The following is a 21,469-nucleotide window of genomic DNA, read 5'->3' as shown; positions in this document are numbered from 1 at the left end:
ACTGCTGTGAAATCTCTACTGCAATTAGTAGTTTGCTGGTTGCATGTACTGTTTCCTGAGTGACTCCTAGGGTGAACTGGCAACCTATCGAGCCACTCTCGAGGATGTGGCATTAAGGCTGGAGCGGTCGACCTCGAAACAGGGGAACCAGGTTCGAGTCTCGGCAACAACGCTCCGCATCCTCCGATTCTGGGCAAATTATTTAATCTCACTGTGCCTAACAAAAATGAATGTGTCCATCTGTAACGAAACAGGTGCTCATGTAAACCGCTATGATACCCGATATGTTCGGGTCGAGTTCATGCTATATAGTTTTTTAAAAAGAAACCCAGTGGCTACTGGACTTGGACTGTAGTGACTTGAACCCATTGGGCTCTGGTGAGCAAACAAGGATTCATCCTCCTTGAAAACCAAACGAGGACCCTAAAACCAAAACGCAATCTGTGCATACTGAAACTAACATTAATATTATCATTGGTGTTTGTTCGGAGTCTTCAAAAGCCTTTAAAATGTTGCAGACATGAGCACTCCCGAAAAGAGCAGAGACCAACCTTCTATTGTAGAATATTTGCCTTAGGGCTCGGTGTTAGCTAAAAGTATAGTGCCTAGCGCTAAAGATCTTTAGCACTGGTATGGTCCTCTGTCCCAGTGTTCTGATGTAGTATGTTTATCTTTGTTTAGTGTGTAGACCTTTTACTTCCGCGTAAATGGATACATTTTTACCTTCTGCCTAGACGTTCCGTTTGTAAAGTGTTGTCAATTGTAAACTGAGCTTAGTGTCTAAGCCGGTGCCCTCTAGTACGTCTTAACTGCATGATCCCTGTACGAATGCTTAAAGAAGTATACTAGGTGAACAGTTGAGGTGTTCCAGCCCAGGCCATAAATAGCAAGTGACCATAATAATTTTATTTCTCCTGGCCTGTAGCATCACTTATTTCTTTACAAACTAGCAGGTTCTGTCTTCTCGTTCCCAGAGCATAATTGTGAACTGCAACTAGTAGCGAGATATTCAATATTCCTAACGAGCAGCAGAGGCCGCCTAACATGTTTACTTCTTTTGCTTGCAGTTTGACTGTACAAATACATTGAATGACCAGGTTTTGGAGAAAGTAACTGTGCAGATGGAGCCGTCGGATGCCTATGATGTAATCCATTACATACCAGCCATGAGCCTCTCGTACAACCAGCCTGGGATATGCTACACTCTTGTGAGGATGCCCGAGGATGATCCATCGACAGGTGCTAACAATAAGCCTGTTTTATGTTGGTGTACCTGTGAAAGTTTAGTTTTTAGGCCAGCTTTCAGAATTTGTAACAAAGTACCCTACTATGAACACTTTCTGTTGGGGGAAATCCTGTTTGAGTAGTTTATTAATTGTGGGTAAAAGCAGACTTCAGTATATCCCTGGATGCCAATGTTTCTCTCCGACAAAGGGCAAAGTTCAAGCCATTGACCTCCAATCAAATTTTTGTGTAAACCCTGGTGGCATTCCAAAAGCAGGACGGAACATATGCAGTGCAAGTTAGATTGACAAATATCACAATGTTAGAGCAGTTATTCATGTTAAAGAGACTGATAATAGAATACAGTGGAGATAACTTATATTAAAATAACGTTATATGTATTTTCCTTTCAAATATTCATTAATTTCTTGGATGCTTCATGTGGGGCATTACATATATGGCTGATTGCCACAGGACTCAATATATTTATGGAAGCCCCTCCCTTAACTTGCCTCTTAAAATTAATTTCCTACATAGTCCTCTGGCACATATAGGATACAGTGTTCGATATAATTTTCAGCAAACTTTGTGCTTGATTCACCAAGCCATTTTCAGCTCTAAACCTACATCTGCGGCTTAAATTTGCAAAAAGTACACCTTCTAGGTTTTCACAAACTAAAATTTTTCACCTTGGAAGTGGTCGGACATTTGCTTGTCTAAAGTGCTTGAATACATTTCTTTCCATTGCTATAAGAAAACACCACCATACTTCATGATAGTATAGATGGGTTTCTGTACAGCAAACACCCATGCCCCTTAGGACAAGTAAAAAAAGAAAAACGAGTAATTGCAGAGTGGTGGTCTGTTTTACTAATATGGGGAAATAGTAGTGTTAAAAATTAAATGTTCTTAGTATTTCGCAAAAGCTATACTGACCACGGATGTACACTCACAAAGCTGTGAGTGTAGAAGATTAGTACATCTGCAACAGGGTGCAAGAATACTTTTACTTGTGTAGATTTACTATTTGCCTTGTGAATTGAGCCTTTTTGTTGAACCTCACAAATATGACTTCATGTCAGCTGGGTCTTCAGATTGCTCCTATAGTGCAAATGTCACTATCATTGGTGCCAGAGCATAGCATACCCCACTATATTGCAAGCATTATATCACAATGCAGTTATATTCCATCTACTGCATCAACCGAAGTCACTACATAGTACGCTAGCATTGTAAGAATGATAGATTAATGTTAATGTTAATGTTATAGAGATTTGTATAACGCGCGGCTGCCCCAGCAAAGGGGCGTCCCGGCGCTGCAAGCAGACAGATTGCAGAGGGTTGGAGGCACAGAGAGATAAAAGAATTATTGGAAGAGATGAGTTTTGACGGCCTTTCTGAAAGCTAAAAGGTCCTGTATACCACGGATCGCTTCGGGAAGGCTATTCCATAGCTTGGCAGCTAGGAAGCTAAAGGATCGGCCGCCTACTCTGGCCAGTCTGGTGCAGGGAATAATCGCGAGGTGTTGTCCTTCTGAGCGGAGCGACCTCCTCGGAATGTACTCTGACAGGAGGGGGCACAGCATTGGGGGGGAAGCAGTTTTAAGAATTTTAAAGGCTAAACACAGTGCCTTAAACTGGATCCTTCTACCCACCGGGAGCCAGTGCAATTTTTTCAAGGCTCCGGATACCGAGGAATGGCGAGGGAGACCTACCACGGCCCTGGCTGCCGCATTCTGGACTCTCTGCAGTCTGGTGGTTTTGGCAAGGTTTGCCCCCAGTAAGAGAGAGCTGGCATAATCCAGTCTAGAAAGAATGGTCGCCTGAACAATTAGCTGGCGAGTGCGGCAGTCAAAGAACTTCAAAATAGGTCTGATGTTACGTAAAATGCCGAAGCAAGTGGCAGCCACTTTTTTTGTGTGGTGAGTGAACTTTAGTGCAGAGTCCACCCAGACTCCCAGATTTTTGACGCATTCCTTTGGCTTGGGAGGTTGGCCTAGGGCATCAGGCCACCAGTTGTCTCCCCAGGACGAGGTGTTTTTCCCCAGGAGCAGTATCTCTGTTTTCCCGGCGTTCAGTGGGAGGAAATTCGCCGTCATCCAGTTGGTGATGTCCGTAAGTGTCTGTTTGAAGTGATGAGCCTCCAGACCACTGTTGTCATTAAGAGCCACCACCAACTGGGTATCATCAGCATAGGATACCAGTGCTAGTCCGTTCTTTCTAGCCACCTCTGCCAGAGGGCGGACATAGACATTGAACAGGGTGGGGCTCAGGGAAGAGCCTTGCGGCACTCCCTGTCCAATGTTATGCTCCTTAGAAATGTAAGGGGGGGTGGAGACTCTGAAAGACCTGTTGGAAAGAAAGTCTCTAAACCATCCCAAGGCTGTCCCTGTAATTCCAATTTCCTCCAGTCTCGTCAGAAGGACCTCGTGTGACACCGTATCGAAGGCAGCACCAAGGTCCAACAGGACCAGTGCTGCCGTTCCGCCGGTGTCAAGAATGGTACGGAGGTCCTCTGTAACACTGAGCAAGGCTGTCTCGGTGCTATGACCAGCTCTAAACCCGTGTTGGGAGTCATCCAGAATGTTGTTGGTGCGAAGGAAATTGGTCAGAATGTTGTTGACATGTGCCTCGATGATTTTGGCAGGCCAGGGAAGCAGGGAGATGGGCCTGAAATTCTCAGGAAGCGTAGGCTCTAAGGTGGGTTTTTTCAAGATGGGGGAAACCCAAGCCTATTTCCATTTAGAAGGAATTCTGGCGGTAGAAAGAGACAAGTTGATAATGTCTCGAATGTGTTCTGTGATAAGTTCGTGCGCTTCACAGAAAGAATCCGGTTTTAGGGGATCTGCCGGGGAGCCCGATTTGATTTGTCTGCCGATTTTTTGAAAACTCTCTCGCTCAAGTGTAGGAAGGGCCTGGTATGGTCCAAAGTGGCTGGGACTGCGGGCGTTTTGGGAAAGTGTCATAGATTTTCTTAATCTTATTGGTGAAAAAATTAGCCATGTTATCGCAGAGGTCCGGGGAAGTAGTGGTAGTGATGGCTGTTTTTTTCGCAGTAAGGTCTTTCAAGATTTTAAAAACAGATTTCGAGGTGTTGGAACTATTGCTGATTTCATTTGCATAGTATGCCGCTCTTGTTCTGCAAACCTTACCGTGATAAGTTTTTTGGAGTAGGACATAATTCTGTTTGAGGTTGGCATCGTAATTTTTCCTCCAACCCCTCTCCGCTTTTTTGCATTCCTTTTTCAAAGTTGCTAATTCGGGATTGTACCAGGGACTAGCCGTGTGGGTGCGGACCTTGGTCCATCTGGCAGGGATCAGGGTGTCAAGTGCCTGGGTGATCCAGAGGCAAAACTGGTCATACCCTACGTCCGGGTCTTCACTTGGGGGAGGGGGGTTTAACACCAGGAGGTTGTGTAAGTCTTCAAGGCGAAGTTTTCTCCATGGCCGTTTTTGAACTGACGGAGTGGGCATTGCTGCAGGGCTCGAGTTGCAGGAGATAGACAGTATTACTAGATGGTGGTCTGTCCAGGTCATAGGAATAGGCGGGCCTGCGGATCCACTCGTAATGTTAGAGAAGATGGGATCAAGAAGGTGTCCCGCTCTATGGGTGGGACCACTTACGAGTTGATTGAGTTGGAAGGCGGCGAGATCCGCAAGAAAAGTGGCAACTTTGGGCTCGGTGTCTCTATCAAGATGTAAATTGAGATCACCTATGATCTTAAAGTTAGCCGTTTTGGTAATATTAGTGCCCAGATACTGTAAGAGTGAGTTAATGAAAGGGGCGTCTGCGCCAGGGGGTCTGTAGATCAGAAGGCCAGTTGCGCAGAACTGTGGGTTGGCTTTGATAGAGAAGCGGACGCTTTCGCTGCCCTTAATGTCCACTTTAATTAATTGGCAGTCAAGATGAGATTTGATTATGAGCGCTAACCCGCCCCCTCTTGTGCTCCTGTTCACAGTATGTATGGTATATCCCGTAGGAGTAGCTAGGTTGCAGACCGAGTCCATATCGTCAAGGAGCCACGTCTCGGTCATGAACAGGGCATCAAGAGAGTGATCTGTTAAGAGGTCATGGATTTCTAAATGATGTTTCTGCATAGATCTAACATTTAGGTGACCTAGCCTGAGAGCCTGGGCCTGGGGCGGTTTGGATTTAGTTTTGGTAGTGGAGCAGAGTTGGGAGGGGTGTAGTAGGGGATGTAATATATGGGCTGGGTTGCGTCTTGCACAAGAACAGGTGGAGTGCTGAAGACCCAGCAACTCTGCTTTAGAGTAGCACATCTTACCGCCGTAACTGCAGGTAGCAGGAATAGTATGCCTGGCGCCTGGCGCTGACTCAGCGCGGACGGGCGCAGACGGGCTAGACTGGCGTGACTCCGGCGGGCATCCGGCGCGTCCGCAAACGCGTCCGCTACGCGGAGAGGCCCTTCCCTTTTTAAAGAAAGCTAGAGCGCGTCACGGCGCACCCCGACCCAATATGGCCGCTGTCCTACCCTCGCCTCCCCGGGACCAACTCTCAGCGTCAACACTCAGCTGAGAGTGGCCCAGGCGTCAAAGGGAGGTGAGGAATCAACTTCACAGATATAGTTAATAGTTTGTTACTAACAATGTGTTGAGCATCCCAACTAGTGGAATGTGATATGCATGGTTGTAGGTCGATATCCTTGAATTAGATAGTGTAATTTAACCTGTAGCATTGATCATGAGGCTGCTTTACCACAGATTGCTTTGCATAAGGTGGCATCAGGGGCATCGAAAATCTATATTGTCGGAAAGATTTTATCAATAGGTTTGTATTAACACCCTAGCATGCTGTGTCTGGTATACGCCGGCATGTTCTTTGGCGTTTTTAAATGATTAGGAACGGAATTTCTAAAATCATTTAAGAACTTACATGAACTGGCCCCAAACTCATTCATTTAAGAATAAGCCTGATAAGTTTATGCATCTCTGTGGTGTATGAAAAGCACAAGCCTAGCCACAAGGAAGCCAAGTGCTGAACAGAGCCAAGCCAAATATACAGTAATTGAGTGATTGGAGGGGGAGCTGGATTCTGAGAGTTGAAGTGGACTGTTACTGCGTCGAGATGTAGTGTTCTTTAAAGAATTGTGGATGGAGCAGGGTTGGAGCAGTCCTGATTGATACAGGGATGTTGCTTCAGATCCTGAATGCAAATATGTACAATGTCTGTCTGCTTATTTATTTTTTCACTTTTTCATCTCCAGTCTGATAGTGTGTCCTGACTGAGGTGTGCAGAGAGCCACCCAGAGTGGTGAGCTTGTTGCCTAGATATGTGTGGGTGCCGATCATTATGAGTTATCATTAGGGTAGCAAGTGAAGTTCATCAGATGGGGGTGATGTCCTATTTCTTCAGGCCATTGATTATGCACTCTGCAATGAGTTGGGTGCCCTAAAAGGGCTTACTTAAAAGTCTGGGAGGCTGTGAAGCAGCACATTGTCACCAACCATATGCAGGAGTACGAGGAACTGAACCGTAGTTCTGAAGTTGCTTTCTCAATCAATCAAATTGCATTTGTATAGCACAGCACTGTTGCATCTAGAGGTATCTGAGCATTATGTCTCCATCGAAGAGCCAGGTCTTGAGTCTATTTCTGAAGTCTGCCAGCGAGTGGGCTGTATGAAGCTGGAGATGAAGGTTGGTCCAGACCTTGGCTGGGAAGTAGTAAAAGGAGCGGCTGCTGTGACTGATGCGAGGGCGAATGAAGAGGAGCACAGTATCTAGAGGGCTAGTGGAAGTTCAGTTGATGGTTGATGTATGCAGGTCCTAGGTTGTCGAGGGCTTTGTAGGCCTGCGTTAGGATCGTGAACTGCCAGTGGAGGTGTCTGGTGGGGGCGATGTGGGAGATCCAGGATGAGTCTGGCTGCAGCGTTCTGTATGGTGTGGAGTCTTCTGAGAAGCTGGGTGGACATGCCAGCGTAGAGGGCATTGCTGTAGTTGAGGCGGCTGGTGACGAGGGCCTGAGAGACATCCGGTGTTGGTTGCGATCCATCTGAAGATTCATGCTCAGTTAGTTGGCTGCCGAGGATGATGCTGAGGTTGCGTGCATGGTCAGTAGGTGTAAGTGTAGGTGCAAGTTCTACAGGCCACCAGCTGTGCTCACATGCAGAGGTGTTTTTCCCAAAGATCAGTACTTCAGTTTTGTCTGAGTTGAGTTAGAGGCAGTTGTCTCTTATCCATTTAGGTATGTTGGACATGGCGTTGCATAAGTTGGTTTTGGCTTTGGATGGGTCCTGGGAGAGCGAAATAATCGTTTGGGTGTCGCAGGAGATTATCTTAAGTCCGTGGGACCTGACGACGTCTGCGAGGGGGGAATGGGTCATGTAAATGTTGAACAGGGTGGGGCCGAATGATGATCCTTGTGGTATACCACATTTGATGTCTTTGAATGCGGAGGTAAAGGGAGGCAGTCCGATGCTCTGATGATACACTTGAGGGCGTCTTACTGTATGCCTATGTTGTGGAGTCTGTTGATGAGTGTTGTCGGAGACAGTGTCGAACGACGTGGAGAGTTTGAGGAGGAAAAGGGCCAGAGTTTCTCCATGGTCGACGAGTGTACTGATATCATCTGTGTTGGCAATCGGCGCATTCTCTGTGCTGTGGTTGGCACGGAATCTTGATTGTGAGGTGTCCAGTAAGTGGTTTAGTTCCTGTGGGGGGGTTTGTCCCTGTGAGGCGTCCAGTAGGCGGTTTTGGTTCTGTGAGGAACAGTTTCATTTTCTTTAGTAGAGATAGCTGAGAGGTTTTGGTTTTCTTGGCAGTGTTGAGTTTGAAGTCCAAGGTGAATCCTTGTGTATCTGCACTGGATGAAAGTTTGGGTTAAAATTCATCTAGGTTCATGTCATTGAGCCAAGTTTATACTAGTTGTTTCATGTTGTTCTTGACAAATGGTAAGAGTTCTGTCTTGATGGGTTTGTGCTTCACGTAGGTGCTCACCATCCATGGTTAAGGCCTTCATTGTTTGGAGCTGAAGAAACTTTGTGGTAGATTTGTGCAACGTTGGTGAATTTATGAATCGTAATGCAGTTATCGGTGAGCAGAATTCTGAAAAGCTTCATAGGTATGTTGAAGATGACAACTGATAAGATACATACCTGGGAGATTGTGCAGGTGATAGGTAGGCTCCGTGACTTGGAGGTGCTCATGTGAATGAGTTGGTGTAAATTGGTTGTTAGTTTGGAGGAGAGCTAGTTAACAATGTTGCCAGTAAATCCATTCTGAATTTCATGATTTGTAAAGTATCTGTCTCTGTGCTGTGGTGTGATCTGAAGCAAGAATGGTAGTTGGCATCAATGTTATTGTGGAGTTGTTCACAGTTGGTATTGATGTAATCTTGGAGTTGTTTACCAATGAAGGCTGGCGAGTGAAGAGCTGCTACTTGGCAATAAATTATTATTATTATATTTTGTTTCTCATGGAAAATATTTAACTTTTCAAATGTTGGCTTTTCTGTTTGCAGTTTTACTAAACTCACATCTGACATTCGTAAAATGTTTTACATTAGAAATACCATTCTTCTAAATATTGCTTCAATCAGTAAATTTGCTTATTTTCAATGGTAAGCAACAATGACTTGGTGCTTAAATCTGGCTGCTGAACCAGTTGGAGTGGGTCAGGGAAGAAGCAAGTAAGCTGTGGTATTTTAGCCTTTTTTTAACTGGTTGATTGTTATTCTGTTTGATGATCTTTGTACATGATATGTATAACACTTTAATTGGTCTATCCAGCTTTTTCATGGCATATACAGGATGTAAATGTGACAGCCACATAGGCAAATATCCACTCACATTATTAAAGAAACTATTTCAGAAAACATGCAGTTACAATAATGATATTTCTGTGACAAATAATGGCAATTATTTTTGCAGCATCTCCTATGTGTTCCAGTGAATATCTGTCATTTTCCCCTTCCCAAACGTCAGGATCTTACTTACAATGGAATAGTCTATTTTGTGTCTTAGGCAACAGCAATAGTTTACTGAAATATGAGCTATGGCCCTTCAGTGAAAGTTATACACAAGTTGTCCCTCTGTGCTTCAATTTTAAAATAGTGTCAATCAAATAGTATCCACTGAACCAAACCCTTCTATAAAAGAGACTATATAACATTTACTCGGTTTAAATCAATGTATTACATTAAATTCATGTTAAAAGCATTTACATAAAAACATGTATTAAAAACTCCTGGAGATGGTTTCACCATGACAATGATCTGGTATTATATAATTCCCAATAAATTCACAATCTCATCAATGTTCACGCATTGCTAACCAGTTACACATTTCTATTTTGTATCTCAAACAATATGGTTTATAAAACAATGTTGTACAGTTGTACTTGAATAAAAGCAAAGATTCCAATTACATAAAACGCAGCGTTTCAGCGATTTTTATTCTCCGCCTTCTTCAGGACTTCTAAATCACATTCTTTGTTGCTTTAAAAACTCAATTTAATCTGAAATTGTTTAGAACAAAAACAAGAGAGAAGGAAATTCGTTACTCATTGGTCCTAAAATGGGTTGGTTCAGTGTACACTACCTAATTGGTTCTTGCTTAGTTTTATTTAGCAGATATTATTTATATCTATTACACAAGCAGATGTTGCCTCAGGTGCTAATTATAACCCAGGGCGGTCAGAGTCCATAAAGACTACATGAAAGCCTGCCATTTCCCCAATTGATACCTTGGTGGGTTAGGTTAGCTTCCTTTGTGCGTTCTTTCCAATTATGGTGCACGTGTTTTGAAATGTGCATATTTTCTTCAAATTATATTCTTCGATTCTGTAAGATCCTATAAGTATAAAACCTGTGTTATTCATTATGTTTGAGAAGTCTATCCGATCTCTCTAATCAATGCCTCTATATGTCCGGTTTAAGCAATAAATCTGATCCCTCCCATCAATACCTTTGTGGGTCAGGCTAGCTTCTGCGTACCGCTTTTCAAAATTGTGTGTGTGCGTGTTTTGCTCTATGGATATTTTCTTCAAATGATATCCTTTCACGGTAAAACCTATAGATATGAAACCTGTATTATTCACCATATTCAAAGAATACATCCAATAGTTTCTATATCCTCATCCAAGATGGGTTATCAAAGGATTACTTAATTTACTTACTTTAGGAAATGTAGTTTTTTTTCATGATTTCCAGTGACTTCACAGATCGCCACATCTTTCAGGTAGGTTATATGCCTAAGGATATATACAAAATCATTTAAATTTTTTTAGAGGTCTTGTTTACAGAAAAGCGAGCCTATCTATATTAGTTCATTATATCTCATAAATGTCAACTTACCCTAAGTGAATTTGAATAACATTTGATTCAATAGGTGCAATTTTTACAATATTTCTAGTATCATCCGTTACGAGGTATCCTTGAAATAGTTCGGATTCACAGTTTCTATTAGAAGAAAGCAAATATGTTGTTTGTATACCGCAGGTCTATATTTTAAGAGCCTCCTATTTCTCCTCTATTAAGGTTTAGTGATCTCTGATGTAGTATATTGTTTTTAAAAAATTCTCTAATACTAACTTCTGGATGAACCGCTTCCTTACCATATTCCCTGTTTTTTTATTTAAATAGGGTGATCCTTTACTCTAATATGGGCCAAGTTACAAATTACTGCCTCTATGGTAACGAGGGTTCGTCCTCACTAACAAAATACTGCTGTTATTAACATCTTAAATTATTCAAAGGTCTAATTTTGTTAAAGGACCCAGGGTACCTGCTATTTAGTTCTATAACGCGATCTCCCTATCTCCTTACATCTGTTTGTTGGTATTGCCTGTTGCTCGGACGTCTATTCTATTTCCAGGTTCGGAATACCAGCTTTTTAGACTCTTCCGGACTAATTAGTCATACGTGTCGGCCATATTGTCGTCAGACAGTCTTAGGCTATCCCTTTAGTTTAACGTTCATGGAATGTAGGTATCCGCAATATTATTATCCGCGATCTAAAAAAAAAACTATGCCCTTACTATCGCCAAGTCTCCATTTTTTACTTTTTTTATTCAGGGCCTCACGAGTAAAAGTAATTGAATTGACACTCCCTCGTATATGAATTCTTTTTTGATTTTTTTTTTTAAACCAAGTGTGAAAGGTCATGTATCCTACTCCCAAAATTAAAAATTGAATGTTTTTATAAGTTGTCACTGTCTTGTGAACTTCAGAGGGAAACTCAACCCTTAAAGGGGATTTTATACTTTCCAAAGAGGTTTTATAGTTTTGGTTAAATGTTATCATATGGGCTCTTAATTTCCGATTTTACCCTAAACAAGTTTTAGTGCTGTGGGCGCCCGGCGCGGAGATCACCTTGACGTGCTGCGGTGCGCGGCTGCGTTCTGAGCATATACCCCGCGGTATGAACTCTGGACACACCTCCTGTTCCCACTAAAGACCTCCCGCCTCTAGGTCCTCTTCACAGGCCCTACAATTTGCGTCGCCCCTGCGGCCTGGGGCCACCGGACTTAGCTAACGGCCAGAAAGGAGCCAACTTGAGAGCCGGGCCGCGGCTGCCGCCTGCTTCTCCGACTAACGCCACCAAATGTCGCGGAATTGATCGGCTCTGCCTTACCTTGTGCCCCCACAGCTTTGGCCTGACTACTGGGAGAGTTGGGGTGCCATATTCTACTCTCCGTTTTGACCGGGGATTCGGTCTGGTGGACTTGGGGCCCCCCTCCCCCCATCTTTGGCGCCAGGGCCTAGGTGGGTGCTGACTCACAGTACTCGGTCCCTTACATGAACGGACGTTGCTCTGGGACCTGTCCAGGAGGGTCTTGGTTTCGCTGGCAGGGGACGGGGCCCTGCTGCCTCACTACCATCTTCAGCGTACAGTCCCTTAGCAACGCCATACCTTTACCGGCAGTTGTTTCCTGCAAAAGGGCGCAAAGCCACATCGCCATACTTTTACAGGACGATACGTCCTCCTTTAATTCCCTCTGGCCCACTGGTAACCTTGGAAGCAGCCCACCTGCACCTCCTACTGCGGGCGGTCTTGGGCCCCAGGAACTACCCCCGATCGATTGAGCCATGGCGGGAAGGGGTCCCAAAAAACAGACCGCGCAAAAAAAATTGGACAAATATGCATATGGTAAGAACTACCCCACCGCGCCGGAAGGTATGCTCCACACAACATAAGACACCAGATACAGAGGGAAACTCAAAAATCACGCTCGAGGACGTCATGCGACCTCTTGCAAACGTCCAGACTACTGTTGGCACAATATCCACCGATGTATCCCTGTTACGTGCAGACCTACACAAAATGGCGGATAGGGTGAAAGAGGTAGAGGTGGTGGCTAAATCGTTGGTAGTGGATACTTCAGAGCTCCAGGTTGCGGTTGCTCACCTTGAAAAAGAGAACAAACTGCTCGCTGACAAGCTCGATGATCAAGAAGGATGCGCAAGACGTAACAACGTCCGAATTATAGGTATTCCAGAAACGAAAGGCGCCCAGGCGATGGACTTATACGTGGAGGAGCTGATTAAATCAAAACTACAACCTAAGGGACTCTCTCATTTCTTCTCAGTGGAGCGTGCCCACAGGGTACCGGGAGGAAGACCAAATCCCGGGGCACCCCCTCGGCCGGTGCTGGCCAGACTCTTCAATTTTAGAGACAGAGACGCAATTTTACAAGCGGCACGCATTTCACCTCCAATACGCATTTTGAACTCTACTGTTAACTTCTTCCCTGATTACACTGCAGCTGTTTCAAGGCGTAGGAGAAGCTTCTTTGACGTCCAAAAACTTCTTTGTGAAAAGGAACTACCATATTCAATGCTTTTCCCTGTAAAGCTTAGAGTGGTGGCTGGAGACCGTACCTGGTTCTTTGATACGCCAGAGGTGGCTATGGACTGGATCGAGGGGTGGCGTCCGGTGGGCCGTGCTGAGCGAATGGCTCCCGTCGCCGCAGAGAAGAGGAGGAAGATTCGGAGAAACAAGGTCCCAGTAGCCGTTGATCGAGCTAGGTGGGAACATTGGAGGAAGAGTAGACTCTGTAGATGCACCGGCATTCTAGGCCACAGTGGGTGGCATCATAACTTTTTCCGGACTGTGCCGTTCTAGGGTTATGGACTGAGGCAGGCCCTGGAGTCTTAGAAGGGCTGGAGCCTTACGGAACTCATTACCCCCGATACGCAAGTATTGAAATTTGGGGTGGGTCAATGCACTCTGCTGAGTTGGGGTGGCGGGCAGTTCTAGGCTTGCCAGGCAGGGAGGCAGGGGGGGTGGGAGTTTGGGTAAGTGAACACATGTTTTGTTTTTGGTTAAATGCAATGTTTTTGGGGCAACACTCTCCTTTCATGCTGGATCTATGTGTAGCATATGTGACTTTACATACTTGACACACTTTGAAACGACTGATGGCGGAACATGTTTCACAGGAGTCTAACTCTCACCAATCAGCCTTAACGGTAATGTCATGGAATGTCCGAGGGTTAGGAGACAAAGTGAAGAGGGGTTCGGTGCTCCAGCATTTGAAGCGTTGTGGCCCCGCAGTGGCGCTCTTACGAGAAACTCACTTAATGGGTTCGGCTGTCAAGGCCATGGATAGATGGGGATACCGAATGGTGGCACACTGAGTTTTCCTCGGGTTCTAGAGGTACGGGATACTTATCAGAAATAATTTCCTGTTGATAATACAACAGCAGCGAACTGACGACCAGGGCCGCTTCGCAGCACTGACATGTCAATAGGAAGGGCGTTTATTTAATTTGTTCTCTGTCTATATCCCTCCAGCCCTACATGCACAAGCCCACTCTGCCCTCACAACATTCCTGCTAGCACTACCAGCTGCAACACTGCTCATAGGGGGCGACTTTAATGATATAATGGATGACATGATGGACAGATTTCCCACTAGATCAGGGAAACCGGGTGGACGACGTCTCCTTGGTTTCACGGAAGCTATGGGACTTACAGATAGTTGGCGATACAAGCACCCTGACGAGCGGCAGTACACTTTTTACTCCGGGGTCCACAACTGCCACACCCGCATTGACTATTTCCTAACCTCCGCCAACGGCCTGCCAGGTATAGAAGAGGTACTTATTAGCCCAAGGGGTATATCGGACCACTCCCCGTTGCTGCTTAAATACACACATCAAGCTCCCAGAAAGCGTATGTTCCCGATTTATGCAGGATTTCTACATGTGCGCCCCATTATGAAGCACCTCACAGCCACTACCAAACTATTCTTTTGAGAGAATGCGGGCACAGTGGACTCCCCTAGCACACTCTGGGATGCCTATAAGGTAGTCCTGCGTGGGCAAGCAATAGCCTCAATTACAGGTCACAAGCGGTCGCACAGGGCGGAGTTAGACAACCTTGAGGAGGAACTAGCTACCGCAATGACAGAGCAGGCGACGCACCCATCCCTTGCAGCCACCCTTGAGGTCCGACTTAAACAGGCGGCGTGTGTGGCGAATCAAAGGGAGAATGATCTAGCTCGCCTCCAAGCAACTAGACATAGGGTATACGAACTAGGAGATAAAGCGGGAAAGATGCTGGCTTGGCTGGATAGGAAGGAAAAGGCGAACAGGGTCATAGCGCAACGGCTCTCCCCCAGTGGTTCTGTGACCTCTGAGCCAGATGGTATAATGGACATACTGGCCGATCATTATGAGCAATTATATGCCCCTAGGGCATCCTTCACGTCTGAGGAGGCATATGACTATATCAAAGATCTATCTATTCCCCGACTTTCCCCCGAAGCAATACTCCTGTTAGAGGCAGACATCACCACAGAGGAGTTACAGGCTGCAACCCATTCACTCGCGTCTGGGAAGGCGCTGGGACCGAACGGATTCCCAGTGGAACTGTATAAAAAGACCACACAGACCTCTGCTCCCTTCTTGCTTGAGATGTTTCTTGACAGTCTCGAAACAGGAGAACTGCCGAGAGACCAGCGACTCGCCACAATCGTCGCAATCCATAAACCTGGCAGACCAATGATGGACTGTGCATCCTATCGCCCCATCTCCCTGATAAACACAGAACCAAAGATCCTGGCCAAACTGCTGGCACTGCGGCGGACTCCTCACCTCTCCTCTATAGTGCACCCGGACCAGTCTGGCTTTATGCCACACCGAAGCACGGCACTTAATCTGCGCAGGCTCTACGCGGTCCTGGCAAGTCAGTCGTACGTCCGGAAACCTGCGGTCATTCTCTCCTTGGACGCCACAATGGCGTTTGATACTGTGGAATGGCCATACTTGTTTGCCGTGCTTCGCCACATGGGCTTCGGTCCGAAATTCTGTGCCTGGGGTCGCCTCCTTTACAATAAGCCCTTGGTGCATGTTGCGGCCAATGGACATGTCTCCCGTGACTTTCCACTTGGCAGGGGTACGCGGCAGGGATGCCTGTTGTCCCCGCTGCTCTTCGCGCTGATTCTGGAGCCACTTGCAATTTGGATCAGATGGGAACGCTCCATCAAGGGCCTTTCCTGGACCAGCATGTGGGAAGACCGCATATCCCTATATGCGGATGATATCTTGCTATACCTCACCTTCCCCAAGAAATCCATCCTAGAATTACTGAATGTGTGTGAGAAGTTTGGAAGAGTGTCTGGTTACAGAATCAATTGGTCCAAGTCCGTTCTCCATGTCCTGACCGGCCCTCCTCCCATTCTACCCGCGAGTTGCCCCCTACGCACTACCACGACGGCATTTAAATACCTGGGTATCTATATTACATCAGACCCAAACAAATTATTGGCTTTAAATCTCAGTCCCTAGTTAGAGTGCTTTAAGCGTGACGTTAAGGTATGGCAGACTCTCCCTCTTACACTTCTGGGTAAGGCGGCACTATACAAAATTATGGCGCTCCCGCGCTTTCTATATGTCCTTGAGAATTAACCATTTCTGCTTCCTGGCTCTTATTTTAAGACTATTGCCTCTATTGTTTCCAATCTATTGTGGGATGGAAGGCCGCCACGTATTGCATAAGCTAAATTAACAAAGAGCTGGTATGATGGGGGTAAAGCGCTTCCCAATGTGGAATTGTATTACTGGGCTGCCCATCTTAAGCAGATAAATTATTGGTTGCATGCGTCACAGACCGAACCGGCATACCAAGCTGATAGAAAGTGCTTGGAAGGTAGAGGGTTGTTGGGTAACCTCTATAGCCGCCGCATGCCCCCGGACCTAATTGGGCCCAGGCGACATTCGGTACAACTTTGGTATAAGGCGAATAGACGTCTTGACTGCTCTGGGAAGATCACACTAATGACGCCGCTATGGGATTCTTACAGGTTGGGCTCCCTCCGCAACAGCGCGGGGTTCCGCAACTGGGATAACATAGGCATTTCGGTGGTAGGTGACCGTTGGAAGAGAGGTAAGATGGTAGACTTCTCCCACCTCCAAACACAGTACGAAATGACTCCAAACAAGAGATTCAGATACCTCCAAATCAGACATGCACTCCAGTCAGTCATACCGGCTGATACAGAGTTACAGAAATCCTCCCCTCTAGAAGATAGGCTTCGGACGGAACACATGCCAGATAGAGCCACTTCCCTGACCTACCGGAAATTGATAAATAACCTCCCTGATATGATGTCCACACTACGACGGAACTGGGCCGGAGACGTGGGCGACTTTGATGAGTCTGAGTGGCAAGAGGCCCTCTTGTCCCCCCGGGAAACAGTCATCCCCTCGAGGTTACAACTGGTCCAACTCAAAATATTACATCGTACATATTACACTAGAACAACGTTATTTAAGATAGGGTCAACCTCACATAAATATTGCTTACGACACTGTGGGGATGAGGGGACATTCTATCATACCATATGGGACTGCAAACACATAGCAGCATACTGTACGGCAGTCATGCTTACAATTTCCCAGGCTATAGATGTTTCCCTTGTGCCCGAGCCCCGACGTTGTTTACTGAATGTCTGGGAACCAAACGACTTGAATCACCGTCAGCAGGATTGGGTCATGTTGGGCATGATGGTGGCAAAACGTAACTTTGCCTTACTGTGGGGCTCAGAGACACTGCCTACCTTCCGTAAGTGGTGCAAGGACATGATGGCGGCGGAGAAGTCGGTATTCCTGCACTGGGGGGTGCCCCCCAGAAATGGGAAAAAATTTGGGGGGCTTGGAATACTTTTCGTGGTAATATCTGTGAGCCTCCAAATATTGCAGACTATGATAGTGCCTTAGATTGATAATGCTCAGACGTGTAGAGATTGACTACTGATGTGTCCATTCATGTATTCTGTATAGATAACTTGTATAACGGATAAGCCTGCTTTGCTCTCATGGTGCATACAACGCATATTATTTCATCTGTATGTATTACTGCCCCCTGTTTGTTTTGCTAATAAAAATATATTTTAAAAAAAAAGCTTATCCATTATAAGCGTGTTCAACAACCTTTTTGCCAGTTTCACTCAAAGAAACTCGAGCCGAAGTGTCATTTCCATGAGGGAAGATATCGAAGACTGGGTTAACTCTAAATCCATTTGCCTCTGCGAGACAACTTCAACAAAGAATGAATGCCTGACTTTTGAACTCCCCCTCTGCCCACTCTATGAAGGCATGCAGTGATAATCACTTGGGACAGCAGCAAAGAATCCCAAATGGATATTGAATTTTGGGCATTGTGAGGACTGGCTACGTTACTCTAAAACCATGCACCATTCCATCTACCAGGACCAAACCGATTCATATGAACAAATGTAACATAAGAGGCTCAAGCGGGGCAGTAAAAATAAGCTGTTGAGGTGTTACCATGTCCCTACTTTATAGTGAGGATGCTCTTCATTTTGAAAACTACATTACTGCTTAAATTCTGACTTAAACCGATTCTGAAGTGGGCTACAAGTTAGCTTTTTTCGTGATTTTGACTTGTGTCCTGGTCCTGTTGGGGTGAGCTTTCTGTTGCATTCCGTGTGATAAATATCCGGGAATATCTCAAGAAGGAGGAGAATATGTTTGTTGTTTGTAATCTTAGTTCTACATCTGTGCATGCTGCATTGAATAAACTGTTACGAGCCCCTAGGGACGAGACTAGACTCTACTTATGTATATATTCTTTTCGAATTATTATTATTATGAAACCCTTCTGACTTCCCGGAAACACTTGAGAATGGAAGATTTCAAATAAGATTCTGCTAGATGCCGTGACTTTCAAAACTGTATGTTAAAACACCCACATTTAAGTAGCTGAGTTCTTAGTCCTCGTGCCATGTTTGAACAATGTGTGCGGTTTTGAAGCTGATCCTGTTTCGTAAAACACTATATACATCATAGATAGAAGTTTATGGTGGTTTTTTAGTAACTTAGTTTGAAATGTAGAAACCATGCTAGTGATAATGTCATTCTGATGTTCAAAATCCGGGTTCTGTTTTGTCACACTTCACCGTTACTGATTTTGTATACTTCCACTATCCATGGAATGGTTCTGCTCATTATCTGCTGGATAAAGTTTAGCTTTGGTGGTCAGGAGATTTTCTTTTTCAGAAATGTTACATGCTGTTCTCTGATGTGCAAAGGAAGGGTAGGTCGGAGCCCTATTTATGGGGGTAAGATTGTACACTAGCCCATTTGTCTCATTACCAGCATGTGCAGTCTCTTTGCATTTAATCTTATGCTCGCTTGTTTTACCCAGATTTTAGGTCTGTCGCCTAGCGGTGCATTGCGCAGTATTGCTCTTGCAGCGAGAGACTTTTTGTAGGGGGGTTTTAAAATTGGACATAGGAATCGCACACGCTCGTGCGTGTGCTTTTCCTTTTGGGCCATGTTATTGGCCTTTACACGCGTCTTTTTATTAAAGACTGCAAAAAACACAGTTGATGGACAGAATGCAGAACAATGTCTTACATTCACCCCAGTACAAAGATCTTGGCCTAAACCATCGTTTTGTTTGCACTCCACACCACCCTAGGTCAGACACTGGCTATATGCAAATCAGCCTTGACCCTATGCCTCATGGGAACAGTCCAGCCCGAACTACCAAGCCATGTCTTTCCTAGACCGGAATCAAGCATCCAAGGACCGGTTTCTGGCTATCAGCCTTCTTCAACCTGTACAGCTTGACTCCAGTGATGTGGAGAGCCTGGGACTCACGTCTGAGCATACCCAGCCCACTCGGGCCGAAAATTACAAAAAACACAGTTGATGGATTTAGGCCCAGATCTTTGTACTGGGGTGAATGTAAGACATTGTTCTGCATTCTGTCCATCAACTGTGTTTTTTGCAATTTTTATTAAAGACAGCACGCAATTGGCCAAAGGAGGGCGCATAGCTCCGACCATGACCTTTTGGTGTCTATTACGCGCACCAATCCCATGTGGCTTCAATGATCGTGCCCAGACACTGGCGCGATATTGGAAACCAGATGGCTCGCTGTGGCGTGTGCACCACTCGCGGGCTTCTTCTTTTTTGGATCCATTTCACAGGGAAGCAACTAAATGAAAGAAGGAAAGAGAGGTGGGCTGCTCGCGCGCACCACTCGTTTCCTTTGGCTGTTGCTAGTTTTATTATATCTGTGCGTGTTTGCTTTGTGCGCATGCCCCTGTTTGTCCTATGCGTGTTTGTGACTATATATCTTTAGGTGTCTGTGATGTGTTCATGTTTTCTTGATGTGTTTGCGTTTGTGCAGGAGGGCGTGTGCGACAGAGAGAGAGCGTGTCTAGGTGAAAATGCAGCCCCAATGCCCCATGTGCAGGTCTGGAAGAACGTTTGACTGACATTATAATGTCCACAGACAAGCGTCTAACATCAATGTAGGAAGAGCAAATCGGCATCTGCCTGTTTAGTGTACATTTATGTTTCAATAGGACGAATAAAGCATTTCACCAAGTGCCTAATATGCAGAAAATCTATAAAGGACCTCTTCCAAGTGAGTTCTCAAAGGCACTGCTGGACGGAGGGCTGCTGAGCAATGAACTCTTAAGTTAAATGTCGGGCCGACTGTGGCGACTTTTCCCCATGAAGAGATGAAAACGCATTACCGGCGTATCACCCCAGTGCTTCGGTGCTCGCCTTCTTCCGTGCACCCCCACTCTATCTGACAGCCGGGCGCCCTGGAGCCCCCCGCCCTGCTTGCAGGATTGATACGCGCCGCCTGCGTGCTCTCTAACTTCATGGCCACCGGTTAGGGCGAGTCAGCCCAGGTAGCCCGCAGCACGCTCTTTGTGAACTGCACAATCTTTGTGAACTGCTGCTGACGAGTGCCAGACACATCTTGGCTAGGGGCAGCACAGGACGTGAGGATCTTGTCACGCGTGTGCTGCTGCATCCTTCTGATGTGGCTTAGGTTCCTGTTTGAGTAGTGCCCTAGTGATTTTTTTCCTGTGTGTGCTGATTAATATGCGCTTGTCAGAAGGGCAGGCTGTGTCTCTGGATCGTGTGCGTGGTATTATCACTTGCTTCTCCCGGTAGCTCCTTCAGCAAGTTGTGGGGATAGCGTGCTTGCTGTTTTTTTTGCCCGAAAGAATTAGGAACTTTGCACTCCCGTTTTGGGCTTTGTATTATTCCAATGGCTGTTTTCCTGTGCCATCCTTTCGGAAACGGATAGCGCTGCCCAGGCTCAGAGGGTGCACTGAACAGCGGACAGCTCGAGGGTCTGTCGAGGTTGGGATAAGTAGAACCTGGGTTCCTCATTGCAGAGGACGGTGACAAGAGGAGCTGACCGCCTCTGTCACTCTTTCTTTGCTACCGTGGGGTTAACAAGAGCATAGCAGGGGACTTTCATCGCCGGCCTTACATAACTGTCCCAAGACAAGCCTATTTCGTGGATGACCCGAAAAGATACCATTATGTTATTTTTTTTTTTATTTTTTTATTTTTTCCAAAACCTTTATTTTGTAAAAAAAGAGGTACAGTTACAGACCTACAACCACGGAGGCTGGTCAGAAGCGATCAACACCAATAGTGCAATAACACACAGCTCATCAGCCGACAACCCGAGGGCCCGGCAGCGATAACGCACAATATTATAGAGAGCTTGTGGCGATAGGAGGATAAATGAAAGGTTTCACATTTTATATTTTATAAATAAACAAAAAGAAAAACACACAAAAAAGGGTCGAGGCAAATACTATACACCGTAGTGACCGTCTCATACGGTAAGGGGAGCCAATTAAATAACAAGCAATGCAATAAGGGAGGAGAGATCCGGAATGGGGGAGGGGGGCCGAGAGCAAACCAGTAAGTCCTATACAAAAGGAAGCAAATGACCTGAAACGCATAGCTAAGGGGATTGAGGAATGCCGGAAGCTT

At 45.7% G+C, this 21,469-nt stretch overlaps 1 protein-coding gene across 2 annotated transcripts in view; it reads left to right on the top strand.

Moving 5' to 3' along the window:
- The window catches only part of COPG2 (coat protein complex I subunit gamma 2), a 384,275-nt gene that overhangs the window by 271,517 nt on the left and 91,289 nt on the right, over positions 1 to 21,469 (top strand). For both annotated transcript variants that reach the window (XM_086918917.1, XM_086918916.1), the window contains one exon: positions 1,068 to 1,239. In XM_086918917.1, coding sequence (XP_086775043.1) covers positions 1,068 to 1,239 — 172 coding nt within the window. The remainder of the gene's footprint in view (positions 1 to 1,067; positions 1,240 to 21,469) is intronic.

Source organism: Lissotriton vulgaris, chromosome 1_1 (genome assembly GCF_964263255.1).
Source record: "Lissotriton vulgaris chromosome 1_1, aLisVul1.2, whole genome shotgun sequence".
In the NCBI taxonomy this organism is placed as follows: Eukaryota; Metazoa; Chordata; class Amphibia; order Caudata; family Salamandridae; genus Lissotriton; species Lissotriton vulgaris.
The sequence above is the reverse complement of the archived record's forward strand: the minus strand, read 5'-3'. Positions and strand labels throughout refer to the sequence as shown.